This window comes from Chiloscyllium plagiosum, chromosome 41 (assembly GCF_004010195.1).
Source record: "Chiloscyllium plagiosum isolate BGI_BamShark_2017 chromosome 41, ASM401019v2, whole genome shotgun sequence".
Lineage (NCBI taxonomy): Eukaryota > Metazoa > Chordata > Chondrichthyes > Orectolobiformes > Hemiscylliidae > Chiloscyllium > Chiloscyllium plagiosum.
The window spans coordinates 18,655,244-18,676,013 of NC_057750.1; the positions used below are offsets into that span (position 1 = coordinate 18,655,244).

Consider the following 20,770-nt stretch of genomic DNA (forward strand, 5'->3'; position numbering starts at 1 on the left):
TTCAATTCTGATGGCGTCCTTTTTCTAAAAAAAAACTATCTATCTTTGTAAAACGCACAATAATTTTTCACAATATATAGGTTGAAACTGCATTAATAGATTTCAATTTAACATATTTTTCGTCTGTGAATGCGTCCTCTTGTTTAATTTTCATCGGCCAAATAGAATGTCTTTTTTTATTAATCATGGGACGAGAACATTTATTGTCAGTTTCCCAGATGGCATTTAAGAGTCAACCACTTTGCCCTGGGTCTGGAATCACATTTAGGCCAGACCAGGTAAGGGTGGCAGATTTCTTTCCCTAAAGGACATTAGTGAATCAGCTGGGTTTTTCCGACATTAGGTTTGCATGGACACTGTTAATTGTTTTGTTTATTTGGAAGATCCTCTCCTATCTTCCCTCTCAGACTTCTTTTCCATAGAGAAAAAATGCCGCAGTGATTACTCTGTCTTCACAAACGGAACAAAAAGTTAATTGCCGACTTCCTAAACTTTCACTCCCTCAATTAGCATGATTCAAGAAGTGAACCAACTTTCTCCAGTATTAGAAATACATTTACTTACCTAAAACAGTCAGTTTTGTCCCTCCTCCGAAGTAAGCTTCATAACTAGTACACAGCGGTACGAGCCAAAAGCAAAATCCCCCTCAAGTCTGACTCGCTATGTCTACCTTTTGGAACATTTATGGCCCCTACAATCAACAAGGAGCGTTGGCCATGTGGTGGTCACTCATCCATTTAGGCTATTTCATCATTCATTTATATTATTGTTGATTTGTATCTTAAGATTGGTTCAGTAATCCTCAATAATACAATATTGAAATTCCATAGGCCCAACAACATTTTGGGCACAGATTTTGATTTCCATTACTTTTTATATGAAAAAAAAATGTTCTGACATTTCACATCAAATCTGGCTCTAAGTTGAATTGTCCTGGACCCATCTGGACCAGACTAAATAGTTTATCTTTATCCATTCTACAAAAACTTGCAATCACCTGAAACGGATCGTTTATCTGAACCACGAATGTTTTTTGTTTGAGGGAATCCAAGTTGAGTCTAAGCAACTAGTCGTCAACGTATATTTAAGAGTCTTAACACATACGCAATTGTATAAACGTTTGTTTTGGTCAATAGGAGGAACAGAAAACTTACCCAAAACGGTTAACTTTGTCCCGTCGCCAAAATAAGCGATGCTACCTGCACGATGACCAATTATAAATCATAAACACTCCGCGCAACTGCCTCCAACTGAGAGAGTTTGTGTCGTTCAACATTCAGTTCAACATTCAAGAGCCACATGGTGTAGCGGACAGAAATTTTAAAACTAGTCATCACCACTTAAGACAGATACACCAGAAATAATACGGACTCACCCAAAACTGTTAGCTTCGTTCCTTGCCCGAAATAATTCGCATCTGTCACACAGTGACACTACAGCATGTTAAAAAAAGCTTCAAAAAGGCCACTTCTTTCCGTTGTAATCCGTATCCAATCCGTCTAATGCCGCAAATTTCAACGTAGACTGCACGACTCCATGTTGACTTTATGGTTCTTTTGCGGTTGGGTCTAAACATGGCTTTCAACTTGTCCGGAATGATTGAATTCTGGGAATGATCTAGGGATCAGATCTTTTAAAAAAGATCTGTTAACTCTTATGGTTACAAGTAACCATTAACCAAAGGGATGTTAAACTGTATTCAGAGTACTGCCGATTCATCCCTATTGTATTGAAGCAGTTGGAATAGCCATTTCCCTAACATGCCTTATTGAGTTGGAAGACGAAAAAGCGATCCTTTCTTTGTAATTAAAATTGCCCAATTCCGTCACAGAAATAGATTAATCCATCAAAACTGACATCCAAAGCAGTTTAAATGCGACAGAATATTTCCCTAACGTGAGCGTTCTAGGAAATCGCCGGAATTGAATTTCGCCAAGAAATCCCTCAAACAGAATTGTGATAAATCACCACATTTCTTCTATAAATGTGGAATGAAGGTCAATATCGGTCATGGCACTGGAGAGGTGTTGAGGGCGAAGAGTGGCGGGTATTTCTGTACTTGCCACTAAATGATCCATTTGACCTAAAAATACCGTTAGCGGACAATCTGAGTGCCTTCTGAGGTGAAAAGGGTCCAGTTCCGTTCATTATCGCCACAGGATGTCGGTGCTTTCTCGCCCCTATCACTACTGTTTTGCTGGTCCCGAGAGACTTGTAAAGGGAGGTTTTTGTACAGAGATTGGATTACAATATATCACCGTGCCCCCCCTGTCCCCACGGTAATATAATCTCATACAAAAAGGCCCCGCCTCTTCAACTCGTGGTCTGATATGAGATTGAGATCTTGAAAACCGGGAAAAATCTTTCGGATGTGAGAGGAAGAGATATTGCATAGAAGCAGCTTGTGGTCATTTGTTGCCTGGACATCTATAGATGGAAACAGGAGGACACTACTGATCGTGCTGTACCCAGTGACATGGAAACAGAAGGAGAACCATTCAAATTATTCATTCCAGCTTCAAAGAAACCAGAGTTTGTTCACCCTGCTCCACGTCCCCCCACCACCCCCCGAATTTTCACGCAGCAACAGGAGACCCATTCACCCCATCCTTCACTGGAGCTGTGATCTGGAATAGCAAGAATTCAACCCATCTCGAGTCTTTTCCAGAGTAACAGAAGCTTGCCACTCCTTCCCATTCAGGCTGGTGCATAGGAAGCCATGGATATCCATTCATTCCCTTGGCCCTCTTGGACATGGCTTTTGCCTATTACAAATATAACAGGAGAATGGCATTCAGCTATTATTTCTTTCTTCTATTTTTATTCACTTTATTCCTCTAGTCTTCAGGCCTTCTCGTATGTTTCTGTCGTCGTCTTTTCCTCTGTTCTCATTTCATCTACAACTTGCTAAGAATCAGGAGGTGCCCGTCATTTTCACTCTAATGGAATGCATGTAGTTTATCCATTACATCATGTCCACTGCTACCTCTACTAAGCACTCCATGTCTCCAAAATGAAGAACCTTCTCATTGCCCACGCGCTCTGTTGATGCTCGTGGCATTGTTATTTTTATGATCTCGTTTCAAAATGCTTAAGTCATCCGAGATCACAAAATCTACCATTTCCTTATTCCTGTTTAAAAACACCATCAAATGTAGCACGAGGCTCCAGGTTGCGGAAGTTCCAAGAAAAGAAAACGTTTAAATGAACAAGTGTTATAAGGGCTCGAAATTATTTGCAGGGGAAGGTGATTGTGAAATCACTGAAGTAAGTGCATTTTTCATTTCCTTTTTTCAAATATGGCATAAAGTATGAATCTGCTGTTCCTTCCCAGTGTTCCCCGGACACAACAGAGCTGTTGTCAGCAGTTCTGTTAAACCAGTGGAAAATTTGCATCTGCATTTAGAATTCGTGGACACGTATTGTATCAATTTTACGAAAGGGATACAGAGGCTTTGAGCATGTGCTGAAAGTATTTACAAGGAGATGTGATGCCTAAGGGAAAGTAGGGACAGACTGGTATTCTATTCTGCAAACGTATACATTTTCTGTTCGCTAGGTGGTATGATAAGCTAATAGATCTCTTTATATTGTTGAAATGTTCTGATAGGACACATGGGTGGAAAATGTTTCCGTTTGTGGGGATCCAGAATCTGAGGCCTCCAATAATTTCAATAAAACTAAGAACTGCAGATTTTGGAAAACATGAATAAAAATTGCTAGAGGAAGTCAGCATGGGAAGCAGAATAAACGTTCCAAATCCGGTGACAATTTCAGTTTGGACAACTGATTACTTTTACCCAAAGAGAGCTCAACTGGCTACCACTAGGAGTGAGTAGCATAAATACATTTAAGGAAAAAAAGTGAATAAAGATATGAGCCAGAAAGAAACGTTGGTAGCTAAGGGAGGAGATGGGACAAGATGTTGGGGGGAGACTTGTATTAAGATTAAACATTGACATAATCAAATTCTTTGCTATTGGCTCAGGACACTCGGGGTACCCCACTACCTTTTTTTATATTATTGTGCATTGGGTGTGTTGTGACTCTCTTAAGAAAGCAGACAACCATATTTTATTTACCAGAAAGAAAACAGTGACTACGTTGCAGCGTTCCCATTGTACAGATCCTTGACAGTACAGTGCTGCTTTATTTCTGTCCCGCAGTATGGTGTCCACCCTGTGCTAACCCTCAATTATACAGCTCTCCCTCAATACTGCCGCTTTGCAAGAACGAGTCTTGCTAGTACTGGCCATTCGACACTTTAGCTCTTCCTCGAAGCCAACTTTTCGACATTGCAGCGCACCTCTCTCTTTATCTGTGCTTCCTCCAAAAAAGTCAGCAAAGTCCATCCCACAATGCAAATCATCATCCGCGCTGCAATAGGCGTATCAGCAGATATTTAAGGTGAAGTTTCAAGAGTGGAACGTAAACCTGGGAAAATTTGATTCAGAGGCAACTGAGTAACTAACTGAGACACAAATAGTAATTCAATTACACATCTTCCAGCTGACCGAAAATCCCCAACTGGTTTATGGCTTTTTCTCTTGAGCGAAGATTTTTGCTAAAACATTAGATTTGAAATCCACAATTTCACAAAAAAAAAGCCATGCAGACGCAACTCATTTGTGATTCATGAATTCAAACCAATTGTTTCAGCAAAAATATTGGTTGCATGAGCGAAAGATGGACGGTAAGTGGCGTAATTGCTTTAAAAAAAGTTTTTTTTTGTCTTTCCCACCTATGTTTCCTGCGAGTGTAATCGCCCTCCTAAAATTCCACCTCTCCACTCTCTTTTGGGAAGCTATTCAAACGCAACTGATTTTTGGATCACATGCCCCTTATATTTCTTGATTCCCCTCGATGTCAAAAGATGATTGATTTAAGGTTCCTGTGATGTTTTGATCACGTCGGTTCTGGTAATTATAACAAGGCAATTTGTTGCCAATTAATAACTGTCACGTTTGGGTAAATGAATGCATGTTCTAAGCTTGTGAAAATGTGCTTTGTAATAATAAGTTCAATGTGTTTCTGTATTTAACAGACAGTTGGATGATCGGAGAGGCGATTCTCCTCCTCAGATATCATGTCTATAACAAGGAAGAACAAAATACATTCCAAAAAAGGACCCAGAATGCTGTCAGAGCGACGTCCAAAGCGCATGCAGGTTATAGATAGAAGACAGAGGGTGGTGGTGGAGGGTTGATTTTCAGACTGGAGGCCTATGACCAGTAGAGTGCCACAAGGATCAGAGTTGCGTCCGTTCCTTTTCATCACATAAATAAATGGTTTGAATGTGAACATTGGAGATAGAGTTAGTAAGCTTGCAGATCACAGCAAAATTGGAGGTAGTGGATAGCGAAGAAGGTTATCTCAGAGTACAATGGGATCTTGATTTGATGGGATAATGTGCTGAGGAGTGTCAGGTAGAGTTTAATTTAGATAAATGTGAGGTGCTGCATTTCAGAGCACTACTTATACACTTAACAGGCAGGTCCCGGAGAGTGTTGCTGAACAAAGAGACCTTGGAGTGCAGGTTCATAGTTCCTTGAAAGTGGAGCTGCAGGTTGAAAGGATAGTGAAGAAGGCGTTTAGTATGTTTTCATTTATTGGACTCTGCATTGAGCATAGGAGTTGAGCTGTACAGGACATTGGTTCGGCCACTTTTGGAATATTGTGTGCAATTCTGATCCCTGCCTATTGGAAGGATGTTGTGAAACCTGGAAGGGTTCAGAAAGAATTTACAAGGATGTTGTGAGGATTGGAGGATTTCAGCTATAGGGAGAGGTTGAATAGGTTGGGGCTGTTTTCCTACAGCATCAGACGCTGAGAGGTGACCTTATAGAAGATTATAAAATCATGAGGGGCATAGATAAAGTAAATAGACAAGGTTTCCCTCTCAGCTGGGGTGGGGCGGGGTGGGGGGTGGAATGGGGGCGGTGGAGGTGAGTCCAGAATTCAATATTTTTAGGGTAAGAGGGGAAAGGCAAATATTTAGGGTGAGAGGGGAAAATTTTAAAGGGACCTAAGGGGCAATTTTTTCACGCAGAGGGTGGCGTGTGTATGGAATGAACTGCCAGAGAAAGTGGTGGAGGCTAGTACAATTGCAACATTTGAAAAGTCTCTGGATGGGTATATGAATAGCAATGGTTTAGAGGGATATGGAGAAAGTGAGGACTGCAGATGTTGGAGATCAGAGTCAAGAGTGCGGTACTGGAAAAGCACAACAGGTCAGGTGGTATCTGAGGAGCAGGAGAATTGACATTTTGGGCAAAAGCCTTCTGGGCCAAGTGCTGGAAAATAGCACTTGATTTATTTAGGATATCTGGTCAGCATGGATGAGTTGGACCAAAGAGTCTGTTTCTGTGCTGTAATTCTCTATGACTCTATCTTTGAGCTAATGAAACAGGCATTGAACAAATTAGTTATGAGGAGTGATTGGACAATTGTGATTTCAATAATGAGAAGAGATTGGACAAATTTAGTTTTCTTTCACTTGAACGTTGGAGGCTGATGAGTGACGTGAGAGAAGTTTACAAAATTATGAGATACATGGATAGAATTGATGGTGCTTTTTTTCCCATGGCAAAAATGTTAATTATTAGGGGAACATATGATATGAGAGTTAAACGAGATTTGAGAGGCATTTTTTCTTTACACAGAGGGTGACAGGTGTCTGGAGAACACTGCTGTTAGAAACAGACATAGTAGCAATATTTTAAGGGGTATCTTGACAAATACATGAATAGTTAGGAAATATAGCGATACAAATGACATTGGGAAAAGATTTTTAATTTATAAAGGCATCATCCATTGGTGCAGTTTTGGGTAGGCCAAAAGGCTTTTTTCCAGTGGTATGCAGTTCTTTGTTCTTTGTTTTAAGTGCATGGTGAAATGGTAATATCCATTGGCAGCTGGCCAGCAATACAAATTCAAATCATGGAGGGCACTGGCATTTACAACAGGCACAGATAATGTTGGAAGTATTCGCAATACCAGTCAACACTCGAGGGACAAATGCGTATTGAAATCAGGGGGAAGGTCAGTGATGCCATGAAAGAAGTTTACTTAGGCAGAGAGGAGGTTCTGAGTGTCCCAGCATTCATAAACGTTGATGTATCTCCTGGGCTGAATGAAATGTATCCCAGGTTATACAGTGAGGAAAGGGAGCAAAAAGCAGGGGAATGTTCCAAAAAATTCAGTTCCTCTCTGCCACAGGAGAGGTGCCAAAGGATTGGAGGACAGCTAATATCATAACATTATTCAAGAGGGGAACAAGGTGAGCAACAGGCCAGTCAGTCTAACCTTGTTAGTGGGAAACTATTGGAAGAAATTCTGAGGGTCAGAATTAATCTGTATTTAGAGAGGTAGCTGTTGTGATTGTAACAAGGTCAGCCAGGTTGACCTTATAAAATATAATTTCTTTCACTGGGACTTTTAACCTAGTTCAATCAGGGTACCCTGGTGAATACGTATAAAGAGGAGTGTCAGAGTCTCTGTTCACTCTGAGAGCTGGCTCTGAGGAAGCTAGACCAGTGAAAAGTACGATACACACATAAATAAAAGATGACTTGGTGACAGGATACTGGCCTCTTAGGAGTTTTCTTCAGTGGTGATGAGGGAAAATAATACATTTCTGAAGAAATCCTCTCACAACAGTCATCTTTGAGTTGGAGTAAACATTTCTGGCATCATGTTATTATTTGGGATGCTTAACATATTTGCTCCTGCTATTGATGACTGGGCCTAGTACGTGGAAAGAGTGTGTTATTTTTCCAAACAAGTGACATTGGGGCAGAAAATAAGCAATGAATAATTCTCCTGACAGTTTGAGGACATGCAATTTTTTAGGTTATTAGGAGTCTAACATTTCCTGAGGCACACCAGACCTTCCAAGAGTTGATGGATTTAACTAAGGAATATTACAATGCCCAAGCCTCCTCTAATTCTGAGATACTATCAGTTTTACATCATAGTTTGAAAACCAGGAGAATCAGTGTCAGGATTTCTGATGAGATCAAGATGACTGGCGGAGGCACATGACTTTGGTTTAACCTTTAATGAAATGCTGAGATACGATTTGGCATGTTGGATTCATGATGTCATCATGCAAAATGGCCTACTAGCAGAAGCCCAACTGGACTTCAAAAAGTCACTACAACTGGATTTGCCATTAGAAAATGCAGCAAATGGAGCATATGGGTTACATATGGATGTGGACACCCTTGCCAGGCTGACTGAGATTGGGAACACCACTTGAGTGAAACCAATTGCATAACCTCACTCAGGGCATATCCTGAACAAAGGGACTCTAGGTCAACCCACAAGAAAACTATAAAACAAAGCTGAGCCTCAATAAAATGGTTAACATTGTCTTCAAGATCCAGGCTGGCAAGCCATTGTAGTTGCTGCCCGTATGAGACCGCAAAGGAGTCCCACTGAAACTGAATGAGAGAAACTTAGGCCAGTAGCCAGAAGAGTGCACATTTTGTTTGGAACAGTTACATTACTTAGCAATATCCAAATCAGATGGGATCAGATAAAGGGGTGCATTAAATCATTACCTGGTCTGAATTGAAGTCAATACCAGTGTGGCTGCATCAGTGATTGTGGAACCAGTCTTTAATAAAATTCACTTTGGACTTGTGTAAGATGTCATCAGAGACAGAAAAACAGCAAATGCTTGAATCCAAAGTAAACAGACAGAAGACTGGAAGAGTGCAGCAAGCCAGGCAGCATCAGGAGGTGGAGAAGTTGACATTTAGGGTGTAACCCTTCTTCAGGACTAGGAATGGGTGTTTGGGGAGCTGCAAGTAAAGGGGGTCGCAGGTGCGGGATGGTGAAGTTGGGATAGGTGAAGACAGGTTGAGGGTGTGATCAGGTTGGTCAATGGGAGGAATGAATCCAGTTGGTAGCAGGGAGGAGGGGAAGAGAGGGGGAGGGGCTGGGAAGGGAGTCAGGGGATGTGAAGGGAGGTTATTTGAAATTGGAGAACTCAGTGTTGAGTCCTCTGGACTGTAGACTACCCAGGCTGAAGATGAAGTGATGTTACTCCAATTTGAGGCTTGATTCATTGTGGCAATGGAGGAGGGCAAGGATCATCATGTCGGAAAGGGAGTGGGAGGGGAATTAAAATAGGAGGTGACTGGGAGGTCAGCTTGGCCCTGCAGCCCAGGTGAGATGCTCGGTGAACCGTTCCTTAACTTTAGATTTGGTCTCCCTGATGTAGAGAAGATGACATCGGGAGCACCTGATGCTGTAAACTAGGTTGGAAGAGAGGCAGGTGAAACTCTATCTCATCTGGTTTGGGACCCTAGGTGGAGGTGACGGGAGTGGTGAACTGGCACGTTTTGTATCTTTTCCGATTGCAGGGGAAGGTACCTGAGAGTTCAGGAGAGTTGGTGGGAAGAGTAGCACAAACCAAGGATTGTCACAGGGAACAGTCCTTGCAGAAGGTAGAGAGGGGTGGGCAGGGGAACATGTTCTTTGTAGTGGGGTCTACTTGGAGTTGACAGAAATGTTTAAGGACAATGAGTTCGGTGCGGTGACTGGTGAGGTTGTAAGTGAGGATAAGGGGTCTCTGGCCTTATTACATTGGGAGGGCAATGGTTTAGAGCAGTGGAATGGGGAATGGAGGTGGTGTGGTGGATGGCATCTTAATGACACAAGGAGGAAAAGCATATTGTTCGAAATAGGTGGACATCTGGAATGCTTGCGAGTAGAATGTCTCCTCATCCAAGCAGAAGCAGGGGAATTAGGAGAATGGGATACAGCTCTTGCAGGATACTGGCTGGGAAGAGGTGTAGTCCAAGTAGTTATGGGAGTCTGTGGGCTTGTAGTAACCATCCATCCGGAGACTGTGGCCAGAGATGGAAATGGGGAGGTCAAGAAAGGGGAGGGAGGTGTCTGAGATGGACCAACTGAATTTGAGGGTGGGGGTGACAGTTGTGGGTGAAGTTGATGAACTGCTCACGTTCACCCTTTGTGCAGGTTACTGCACCGATGCAGTCATCGATATAATGGTGGAAGAGTTAGGGTACAGTGCCTGTGTAGGAAAGGGACTGTTCAACATAGCCAAAAAAGAGCGAGGTGTAGCTGGGGCCCATCTGGGTGCCCATGGCCACTCCCAAATTTGGAGGAAATGGGAGGAAGTTAAAGGAAAAATTGTTGAGGGTGAGGTCCAGTTCGATGAGGCAGAGAAGGGTATTGGTAGAGGGAGACTGGATGGATCTGTTGGAGAGGAAGAAGCGAAGGGCCTGGAGGCCATCCTTGTGGAGTATGGACGTATATAAGGACTGTACATCCAAAGTGATGATAAATCGCTGGGGGCCAGGGAACTGAAAATTATTGAAGAGATGGAGGCATGGTTGGTGTCACGGATGTAGATGGGAAGTGCCTGAACAAAGGGGGAGAGGATGGAGTCGTAGTAGGACAAAATGAATTCAATAGGGCAGGAGCATGCCGAGATGATGGGTCAGCCGGGGTAGTTGGGCTTGTGGATCTTGGGAGCAGGTATAAGGGGGCAGTGCAGGGCTGGGGATTGGAGGCAGTGGAGGGGTGATCACCGGAGGCAATGAGGAAACGGACAGTGTGAGTGATTTTGGCCTGATGGGTCATAGTGGGGTCATGGCCAAGGCGGAGGTAGAATGTGGTGCTGAAGAGTTGGTGTTCAGGCTCTATGATATAGAGGTGAATTCTCCAGACTATCACCGCCCCACCTTTGTCAGCAGGTTTGATGAGGAACTGCAGGTTGGTGTGGAGCAAGTGGGGCACTGCATGTTTGGAGGGGGTGAGGTTGGAGTGTGTGAGGGGAGTGGAGAAATTGAGGCAGCCAATGTCACATCAGCAATCTGTAATGAAGAGGTCTAGGGTGGGTACTAGACCAGCAGGGTGTGACCAAGCGGAGGAGGAAGGTTGGAGGCAGGAGAAGGGATCCTTAGAGGGAGGTTGGGAGATTTTGACAAAGAAGAAGGCACAGAGATGGCGGGTCTGGAAATCATTACGGTGGGGACAGAGTTTGAGCCCTTTCCAGAGGACAGACCGTTTGTCCTCAGAGTTTGAGGTCAGGACGATAGTAAATATGTGGCAGGGCTCAGGAATAGTGATTTTAGGACAGTTCAGAGGTGGTTGATGAGGATGGGGGGGAAGGGTGATGGCAAGTCGTGAGTGAGGGTTGGGTGTGGTGTGGTGGCGGGGCAGTGGACTTTGAGAGAGAAAGGAGATTGGGAAGGGAGGCTGGGGAGTGGGGTGTAGGTGTGGGAATGAGGTGAAGAGGGTGAGTTGGAGGCCAAGAGTGCATTTTGGGGATGGATGGGTAAGGAGGGAGAGCTGGTGTGCTGGCTGGCTGCAGGTTGGCAAAAGGTCCCAGGATAACCCTGGGAAATGCAGTCTGGGTCTTGGTTGCAGATTGGGTGGAGCCAGAAGTGGAGGCAGAAGCTGGAGACCAGTCCGAGTGTTGTCAGCAGAATCTGGTCCAGCGTTGTAGAAGAGGTTTGGAGTGGAGTCAGAGGTTGCGGGTGCATACTGGGAGGTACCAGTAGGTGGTCACGATGGCACGGGTACCAAGCCGAAAGTGCAACCGGCGTCCAACCTGGAAGTAGCTTTCCATGTGAATAATGGCAGTGGCAACAGCATGGCATGGGGCCTGGTGATGGCTGGAACCAGGGCACGAGTTTCAAACAGCGAGGAAGTTCTCTGACTGGTGGTGAGAGGAGCAGGATTTTGTAAACTTTTGTTGTTTATACTGGATAAGAAACTGGAAAGCTGTTTGTGGAGCTGGTGGATTCTCCATTGGATGTAGAATAGTAGAGGTCCTCCACACATTTGAAAAAGGAGCCATTGAGGTGGGGGACGGATGAGGAGAGAGATTGGAGGTGCCTCCGCACAGAGAGAGAATTGTTGGTGGAGGCATTAGAGATATTGCAAGGATGGAGCATCAAAGGTGGGTCCAGATTTGGAGGATTTAAAATGTGCCTGGAGGCCTTGAGGGATGAGGTGGTTACGAAGACAGCAGCTGAGGAAAATCTCGTGGCTGTCATATTGAATTTGTTCCATGGTGTGGTCAAAGAGCCGGAGGATTGAGATCATGGTGTTGCGGCAGTGAGAAAGGGACTCACTGAGCGCATGTCTGAGGGAGGCAGAAAACGACTTCAAACTGGGCAGTGGAACAAATTTGGTTAGAGACAGAAGAACTGCAAGCGCTGGAATCCAAAGTAGACAGACAAAAGGCTGGAAGAATACAGCAAGCCAGCAGCATCAGGAGGTGCGGAAGTCGACGTTTCAGGTGTAACCCTTCTTCAGGACTGGAGGCAGCTGCAGATAAAGGGGGCGGTGGGGGAAGGGTGGTGAAGTGGGGATCGGTGTAGTCAGGTAGAGGGTATGACCTGGTTGGTCAATGCGAGGAATGAATCCGATTGGTGGCTGGGAGCAGTGGAAGGGATGGTGAGGGGCTGAGAAGGGAGTTGGAGGATGGGGAGGGAGGCTATATGAAATTGGAGAACTTAATGTTGAGTCCTCTGGGCCGTAGGTTGCCCAGGCAGAAGATGAGGTGTTGTTCCTCCAATTTGCAGTTTGGTTCATTGTGGCAATGGAGGAGATGAAGGATGGTCATGTTGGAAAGGGTGTAGGAAGTGGCATTAAAAGAGGCAGTGACTGGGAGGTCTAGTCAGGCCCAGTGGGCACGGCTGAGATGCTCAGTGAACCATTCCCTTAATTTACGTTTGGTCTCCCCGATGTAAAGAAGACCACTTCGAGATCACCTGATGCAGTAAACTAGGTTGGAAGAGAGGCAGGTGAACCTCTGTCTCAACTGGAAGGACTGTTTGAAACTCTAGATGGAGTGATGACGGGCGTGGTGTACTGGCAGGTTTTGCATATTTTCTAATTGCAGTGTACCTGAGGATTCGAAGAGATTGGTGGGGAGAGTGGCATAAATCAAGGACTGTCGAAGGGATAAAGGGTAGGGAGGGGAAGATGTTCTTGGTAGTGGGGTTTCTTTGGAGTTGGCGGAAGTGTTTAAGGATGATGCATTGGATACAGAGAGTGGTGGTTTGTAGTTGAGGACAAGGCGCATGCTGTCTTTATTGTGTTGGGAGGGGGCATTTAGAGCAGTGGAAAGGGGAATGGAGATGGTGCGATGGAGGGCTGACTGGATAACAGAGGGAGGAAAAGCACATTGTTTGAAATACATGGACATCTGGGATGCACGCATGTGGACTGTCTGAGCAGATGAGGTGGAGGCAGAGGAATTGGAAGAATGGGATGGAGTTCTTGCAGGATACTGTGTGGGAGCAGGTGTAGTGCAGGTAGTTATAGGAATCTGTAGGTTTGTAGAAAATGTCCATCTGGAGACTGTTGCCAAAGATGGAAATGGAGAGATCAAGAAAGGGGAGGGAGGTGTCCGAGATGGACCAAATGAATTTGAGGGCAGGATGGAAGTTGTGGGGGAAATTGATAAATTAACTGCTCCAGTTCAGCTTGGGTGTAGGACACTGCACAGATGCAGTCATTGTTGTAACGGTGCAAGAGTTGGGGTACAGTGCCTATGTTCGTACTGATAGGGACTGTTCAACTTAGCCAACAAAGAGGGAGGTGTATCTGTGGCCCATTTGGGGGCCCATGGTGACCCCCTGGAGTTGGAGAAATGGGAGGAGTTAAAGAAAACGTTGTTGAAGGTGAAGCAGAGAGGGTTTAGATAGATTCTCTACAGTATGAAAACAGGAACTTCAGCCAATAAGCCCACACTGACCCTCCAAAGATAAACCCACCCAGACCTATTCTGCTCACCTATATTTACATCTGACTAATGCACCAACACTATGAGCAATGTAACATGGTCAATTCACCTGACCTGCCCATCTTTGGATTGTGGGAGGAAACCAGAGCACCCAGAGGAAACCCACACAGACACAGGGAGAATGTGCAAACTCCACACAGACAGTCACCTGAGACGGGAATCAAATTCGGGTCACCAATGCTGTGAGGCAGCAGTGCTAACTACTGAGCCACCATGCCATCCTACTTAGTGGAGGGGGCATGGATTAGTCTGTTGGAAGCAAGGAAGCAGAGGGCCAAGAGGCCACCCTTGTGGGGTATGGATGTGTATGAGGACTTACATGCAAAGCTGGAAGGAGGGCCATCCATCATGAATTTGGACATGAGCCAAGCATACCTGCAGCTCAATGAAGATTCCCCGAAGTATGCTACAATTAATACCCATAAGAGTTTGTACCAATATATGAGAATGCCATTTGGAGTATCGTCAGCCTGTGTCATTTTTCAGAGGTTGATGGAAAACATTTGACAAGGTTTTCCCCCAGATCCCCACTTATCTGGATGACATACTAATATCAGGGAAGAACTAATAAAGAGCATTTAGAGAACCTGGATATTGTCCTTAAATGTTTCTCCTGGACAGGTGCATGCCTTATAAAGGAAAGAAAAGTATCTTCCAGGCAACCCAGGTGACCTACTTGGGCTATTGAGTTGACAAGATTGGCTTACACCCACTGAAAGATTAAGTGATAGTGAACAAAGGTGCCATGGCTCTCCTGGCTGTAACTGAGATTAGTTCTTTCTATGGATGGTGAACTCTTGCAGAAAATTCATATGTAATTTGGCCTCCGTCTCAGTCCCTTCCATTTACTATCATTAAAGGATCAGCCTTGGAAATGGTCCTGTAACCAAGATGTAGTCTTTAGGGAAGTGAAGAAACTATCATTGATCAAAACTGTCTAAGATTGGAGATCCAGCGCAGTCCCACAGGGGTCGGGGTTGGTGTGCTTGGTGCTTATGGTCTATATAAATGACTTAGACTTGTAAATAGAAGATTTGTTCAGCAGGTTTACAGATGATACGAATATAAGTTGGGTGGTAAATAATGAGGAGGATAGCCTTAGATTACAGGAGGATATAGATGGGCTACTTGGATTAGCAGATTTGTGACAGATGGATTAAAATGTGCAGTGATGCACTTGGCTATGACAAACAAAGCAAAGGAATATCTGTTTCCCTGGAAGCACTTAGGATCAGAGGGATTTTGGTTTGTATGTACACCAATCTCTTAGGAGAAGGGAGGAATGGTTGCTCAGTGGTTAGCACTGCTGCCTCTTAGCGCCAGGGATATGGGCTCAATCCCAGCCTTGGTAAGCAGTCTGTGTGGAGTTTGCACATTTTCCCTGTGTTTGCGTGGGTTTCCTCTGGCTGCTCCAGTTTCCTTCTACAATCCAGAGATGTGCAGATTAGGTGAATTGACCATGCTAAATTGCTCATAGTGTTCAGAGATGTGTAGGTTGGATGCATTAGTCAGGAGTAAATGTAGAGTAATAGGATAGGGGAATGAGTCTGGGTGGGTTACTCTTTGGAAGGTTTGTTTGGATTTATTGGGCCACATGGCCTGTTTCCACACTGTAGTGATTCTCTCATTCTGTATCGGAATAGGTGTATAAAGCAGTTAAGAAGGCATATAAGATACTCGACTTATAAGACAGGTTAGACAGACTGGAATGGTGTTCCTTAGAGAAAAAGATTTGAGAGGTGACATGGTTGTGATGTATCAAATTATGATGGGCATAGATCGGATAGACTGAGGGGCATAGATTTAAGGTAAGGTGCAAAATGTTTAGAGATTTAATGGAAAATGTTTTCTCCCAGAGAGTGGTGGGAATCTGGAACTCATTGCCTGGAGGGTGATAGATGTAGAATCTCTCTCAATATTTAATACTTAAGAAATGTAGAATCATAAAATCTAGAATTACACAGTGCAGAAGAGGCACTATGGCCCCTCAAGTCTGTATCACCATAATAAATATTACTACCTGCACTAGTCCCACTTTTCCACACTAGGCCATTGGCCTTGAATGTCAGGACAATTTAAGGGCTCATCCAAGTACTTTTTAAAGGTTGTGAGATTTCCCACCTCAACTACCCAGCCAGGCAGTGTATTTCACAACATGAGCTTGGTCGCATGAGCTTTTACCTTTTTTAGCAGTTTCCCACGTGTGGGACCTTGGCAAAGGGCTTGCTGGAATCCATATAAACTACATCAAATGCCTTACATTGGTTCAAAACATTCCATCAGTGTAATTAGACAAGACCTCCCTCTGACAAATCCACATTGACTATCCTTGTTTGAATCTTGTCTGTCTGAATGGTGGTTAATTTTCCTCTTCACTATTTTCTCCAGTAGTTTCTCTACTATTGATGTTAGATTCAATGGTTCCCTGGTCTAACTCTAACACACTTCTTGTAAAGTAGAACCACATTAGCTCGCTTCCAGTTATCTGGCAACTCCCATTGTAGACTGAGACGGTTTAAATATTTTGGTTATGGTCCCTATATTCTTCTCCCTCGTCTCCTACAGTAATCTGGGATACAACTCGTCCAGACCTGGGAACTTGTCCACTTTTAAATCCATTCCTGTGAAGCTGTCTGCGCCACAATGGTCAGACTGATTCTAATCTAAAAAACTGATTTACAGAATCTTATGTGGATTCATGCAGTGTTTGAGCAAAGTAAAATGTAAATCAGCAAGTACAAATTCATCTGACAAACGTATACGCTTATGTGTGCATGTGGGTGCATATGTGGGGGAGTGGTGGGGGTTATGAGTGTCTGTGAAAGGGTGTGTGTATGTGTGTGAGTGTAAAGGAGTTTAGGTATGTGAGAGGATGTGTGTGGGAGTGTATGTGTGAGTGTATGAGAGAGGGTCTGAGAGTGTGTGTGCGTCTATGTGTGTTTATAGTGCATCTTGGGATTTTCCTAACCTTGCCCCAGCATTTTCTCATTTCCCCTTCTTTGCTCTCTTAATTGCTTTGTTGAGTTTCATGCTGCACTTCCTAGACTTCTCAAGGGCCTTGGTTTTGCTCCCTTTGTATGTGTTATATGTCTACATTTTACAAAATGTAAATGGCTTCTCCATTTTACAAAATCTGAATGTTCTGAGTTTTGGGGAAAAATCAATTATTTCGAGAGTGACTCACACACAGTTGTCAATTTAGAAAGTAACTCACGCACAAGCCTTAAGTATTGACACATTTATTGGTGATGTCACAGGGAGAAACAAGGAGAACAGCTAGATCAGATGGTCCCGAGTCACTCCGACAGATTACAGCGATTTACGAGACTTTTTCTGGTTACAGTTAGCTGACTGTTAATTACAGAATAATGGGTAGGCATCAGACAACCTGCCCAGCATTAGCTCTAGTCATGTAGTGTCTGGTCAGAGTCAGTTAGAAGCTGATATACAGGTGTTAGCGGACAATGACTTCATGCAAAGAGAAGAGTTTGTTTATCAGGTATCTCCACAGCTGCAATGCCAACCATTTCTCAGGCAGATGAGGAAAAATGACTTTTCTTCAGGGCAGGCACTGAATATGAGGCAAAATGGTTTCCACACATTTAGTATGTGACAAAATAACCCTTTGTTCCAACTTGTCCCTGCTGACTAATTACCCTAAATTAAAATACCCATCTAAATATTTCTGTAAATGCTGAGACAGGTGGACACAGCAAAGAAATCAAAATCTTTACAGCCAAAGATTTGGACCCACTTACTTGGGAGTCAGATCCTGTAAGGCAGTTACACAGATGAGTATTAAAGTTTACTGATTCTGAGAGAAAAAAAAGCAATCAAAGAATGTCACAGGAAAACAGCGAATTTATTGGCTAGTAAGAAACTACATTACAGAACTCTCCCTAAATCTGTTAATTTAAAAAGATGTAAAATATTAAGGAATAAAGTTAGAGTTAGCTAGTAAGACAAAAATGTTTAAGGAAGACAGAAGAAAACTAAGGAAGTTTAAGGAAGATTAAGGAAACTTAAATCATGGAAGGGTAAGGCATCAAGTACAATGTGTGTCCTGTCACATGCAGGGAGTCACAGACCATACCAGTGTTCAGGATGACAATGTTTGGAAGAAGGGCTCCAAACTGCAACAAAATTGAGCTCCAGTTTTCGGAGTTTAAACAGCAATCCACAAGGCCAAGAGGTACATGGGTAGCACATTTAGAGAAGTGGTCACACGACAGCTTAAGGGACTGAAGTTGTGTGGTCCCACTCACAAATCAGCTTTCCATTCTGGAAGTTGAGGAAGGTGCTAGTACCTGAAGGGAGTGCAGTCAGACCTAGACTTCTGGCTTCACAAGCAGCCTGACAGGAGGGGAAGAAGAAGAATGCAGTAGTGATAGTAAAAGGGGCTTCATTAGCGAGATTAACAGACTGGTATTTCTGTGACTGCAGACATGGCTCCAGAATAGTATATTACCTCCCTGGTGCCAGGTTCAGGAATGAATAGCTGCAGGACATCCTATGTTGGGCTTGTACTTTCCCCAGTACCTTTTTGAATGCCTCCCACTATTTTGCTGTAGGTTTACTATCATGTAACTCTTCCTGGACTATTTTGGCCAGATTCTGCCTTATTTTAATAAAATTTACCTATTCCATTTTTTTTTGCAGATCATCTTTCTCCTTTTGCATAACAAATTTAAAACTTATCGTGTTGTGGATGCTGTCATAAAATGCTCCTCCATTTCACATTGAACGCCTGTCCGGCTTCATTCCCCAGAATAAGGTCCAGCACTTCACCATCCCTTGCAGGACTATCTACATGTTGACTAAAAACTCTCCTGTATACATTTCAATAAATCTGTCTCCTCTAAAACTTTGTGGTATGATTATCACAATTAATATTGTGCCAAACTCCTGAACCATGCATTTGTCTGATGTATTTGCCTATTTCTCTGCTTTACTCCCATGGCACTGGGAGTAATTCTGAGATTATAACTCGTGAGGTCCTATTTCTTAATCTACAGCCTAGTTCCCTGCAATCTGAATGCAAGAACTCATTCCGGGTTCCACCTATATCACCTTAACAATGTGTACCAATGTCGTATCACTGTCCCCTATCAGGATTCCTTGCAGCTGCTCACCCCCAAGCCTGGCACCTGGGAGGCAGCGTGAGAGCTCTAGTTTTTGCCTGCTGCTGACCACAGAACTGGCCAAGCACACCTTGTTGGAGGGCACAAAGGCAGTGACCAAGCACACCAGCTTTAAGTGACCAAGCACACCACATTTTACTGAGAAAACACATATAGGTCTATAGTGTGGGATGAATACCACTCGGCAGGGTATTACCAGAAATGCTTAGGCCTACTAGTACCAGCTCATCGTGTACATTTTCATAAACGTTTATTATCATTGATTAATACTAAACTCTTTGTCTGTCCAAGACTCATGCTCAGACATGACAGGACAGTTGGCATTGTTTAAAATTTAACTGTAAAGAAGGGAATTTTCAAACCTATTATAGAAGGAAGTGAAGTTGTAGTGACAATTTTTGTCTTGGGGTGTATTTCCCATATCCACCTTTCCTCACTGCTTCCCCAGTGATGAACAGGTAGGAGGCGATAGTGAGGGTTAAATGAACGATCTTATATTCAAATAAAGGGAATTTGCAATATGGGAAAAGTCTATCAAACAACTGATATAAACATGCCCATCCTTTTTCACAAACGAATTTCAAACTGCTCTTTCCAATTTTTCTCCTATTGTCATATTCTACTTTTAAAGTGAGAGGAGAAAGATTTAAAGGGAACTTGATGAGCAACTTTTTCATGCAGAGGGTGGCTCATGTATGGAACAGGCTGTCAAAGGAGGTAGTGAAGGTGGGTAAAATTACAAAATGCAAATGGCATCTGGATGGGTACCCAAATAGGAAGGATTTAGCAGGCTATGGGCCAAATACTGGCAAATGGGACTAGATCAGTATAGCTGACCTGGTCAGTTTGGGTGAGTTGGATCGAATGGTCTGTTTCCATGTTGTATAACTTTATGACTCTATTCCATGCAAGGTTCTGCATTTCACCTTTATTTTGGCATATCACAGTCCCTCTCACGTTGTGGTACCAGTCACTGCTCGCATGGCTTGGATTAATATTCCATCAATGGTTAAAAAAACTTTTGGTATTCTTCATATTGGACAAAATAACACTCTGACTGTCAATGGTTGGTTGACTTTAGTCCTGTAACTCAGAATTAATTGCAGAGCACTTCAGTTGTAACTGGGATTTCCAGCACCTTCTACCTTTGATATCCGCACAAGCACAAGTGTCACTGGTCGTAACTGTCCTGAGTGGTCCTAGCCATTTAAATGCAAATCCAGGCTTGTCAGGTGCTAATTTAGATTAAAGTGGTGCTGGAAAAGCAAAGCAGGTCAGGCAGCATTCAAGGAGCAGGAAAATTGACATTTCGGGCAAAAGCCCTTCATCAGGAACCTAATTGTCACCTTCCCAGTCCCTGGTACTTTGGCTTGCTCAGTCCTAGCATCTCCCTGTATATCGCATATTAACTGCTGATCTCTAATCTCTTATCTTAATCAGTGCAGCTATTTTGTACAATTCTCTTACAAGTTATGTTACTCAGTCTTTCACTGGTTCTATCTCCTCATTTCCTGTCTTGATTTCCCCTGGCCATCTTATTACCTTTCCAGTCATTAACTCATATGGAAATAGAGTCAAGATTAGAGTGGTGCTGGAAAAGTACATTAGGTTAGGCAGCATCCGAGAAGCAGGAGAATTGATGTTTCGGGCAAAAGCCCTTCATCAGGAATGAGGCTGGGAGCCTTGGGGGTGGAGACATAAATTGGAGGTGGGTGGGGCTAAGGACAAGGTAGCTGAGAGTAGAATAGGTGGATGGAGGTGGGGATGAAGTTGTTAGGTCAGAGAGGAGGATGGAGCAGATCGGTGGGAAGGACGATTGACAGGTCATGAGGAT

At 43.6% G+C, this 20,770-nt stretch overlaps 2 protein-coding genes across 2 annotated transcripts in view; one reads left to right on the forward strand and one right to left on the reverse strand.

Moving 5' to 3' along the window:
* Positions 1-20,770, forward strand: part of LOC122542912 (immunoglobulin kappa light chain-like) — a 206,450-nt gene that overhangs the window by 77,707 nt on the left and 107,973 nt on the right. Inside the window, exon 3 of the mRNA XM_043681057.1 lies at positions 3,507-3,519. Within this exon, the coding sequence (XP_043536992.1) occupies positions 3,507-3,519 (13 nt within the window). The remainder of the gene's footprint in view (positions 1-3,506; positions 3,520-20,770) is intronic.
* The window catches only part of LOC122542911 (immunoglobulin lambda-1 light chain-like), an 85,236-nt gene that overhangs the window by 18,377 nt on the left and 46,089 nt on the right, over positions 1-20,770 (reverse strand). The gene's annotated exons all lie outside the window — the stretch shown is intronic.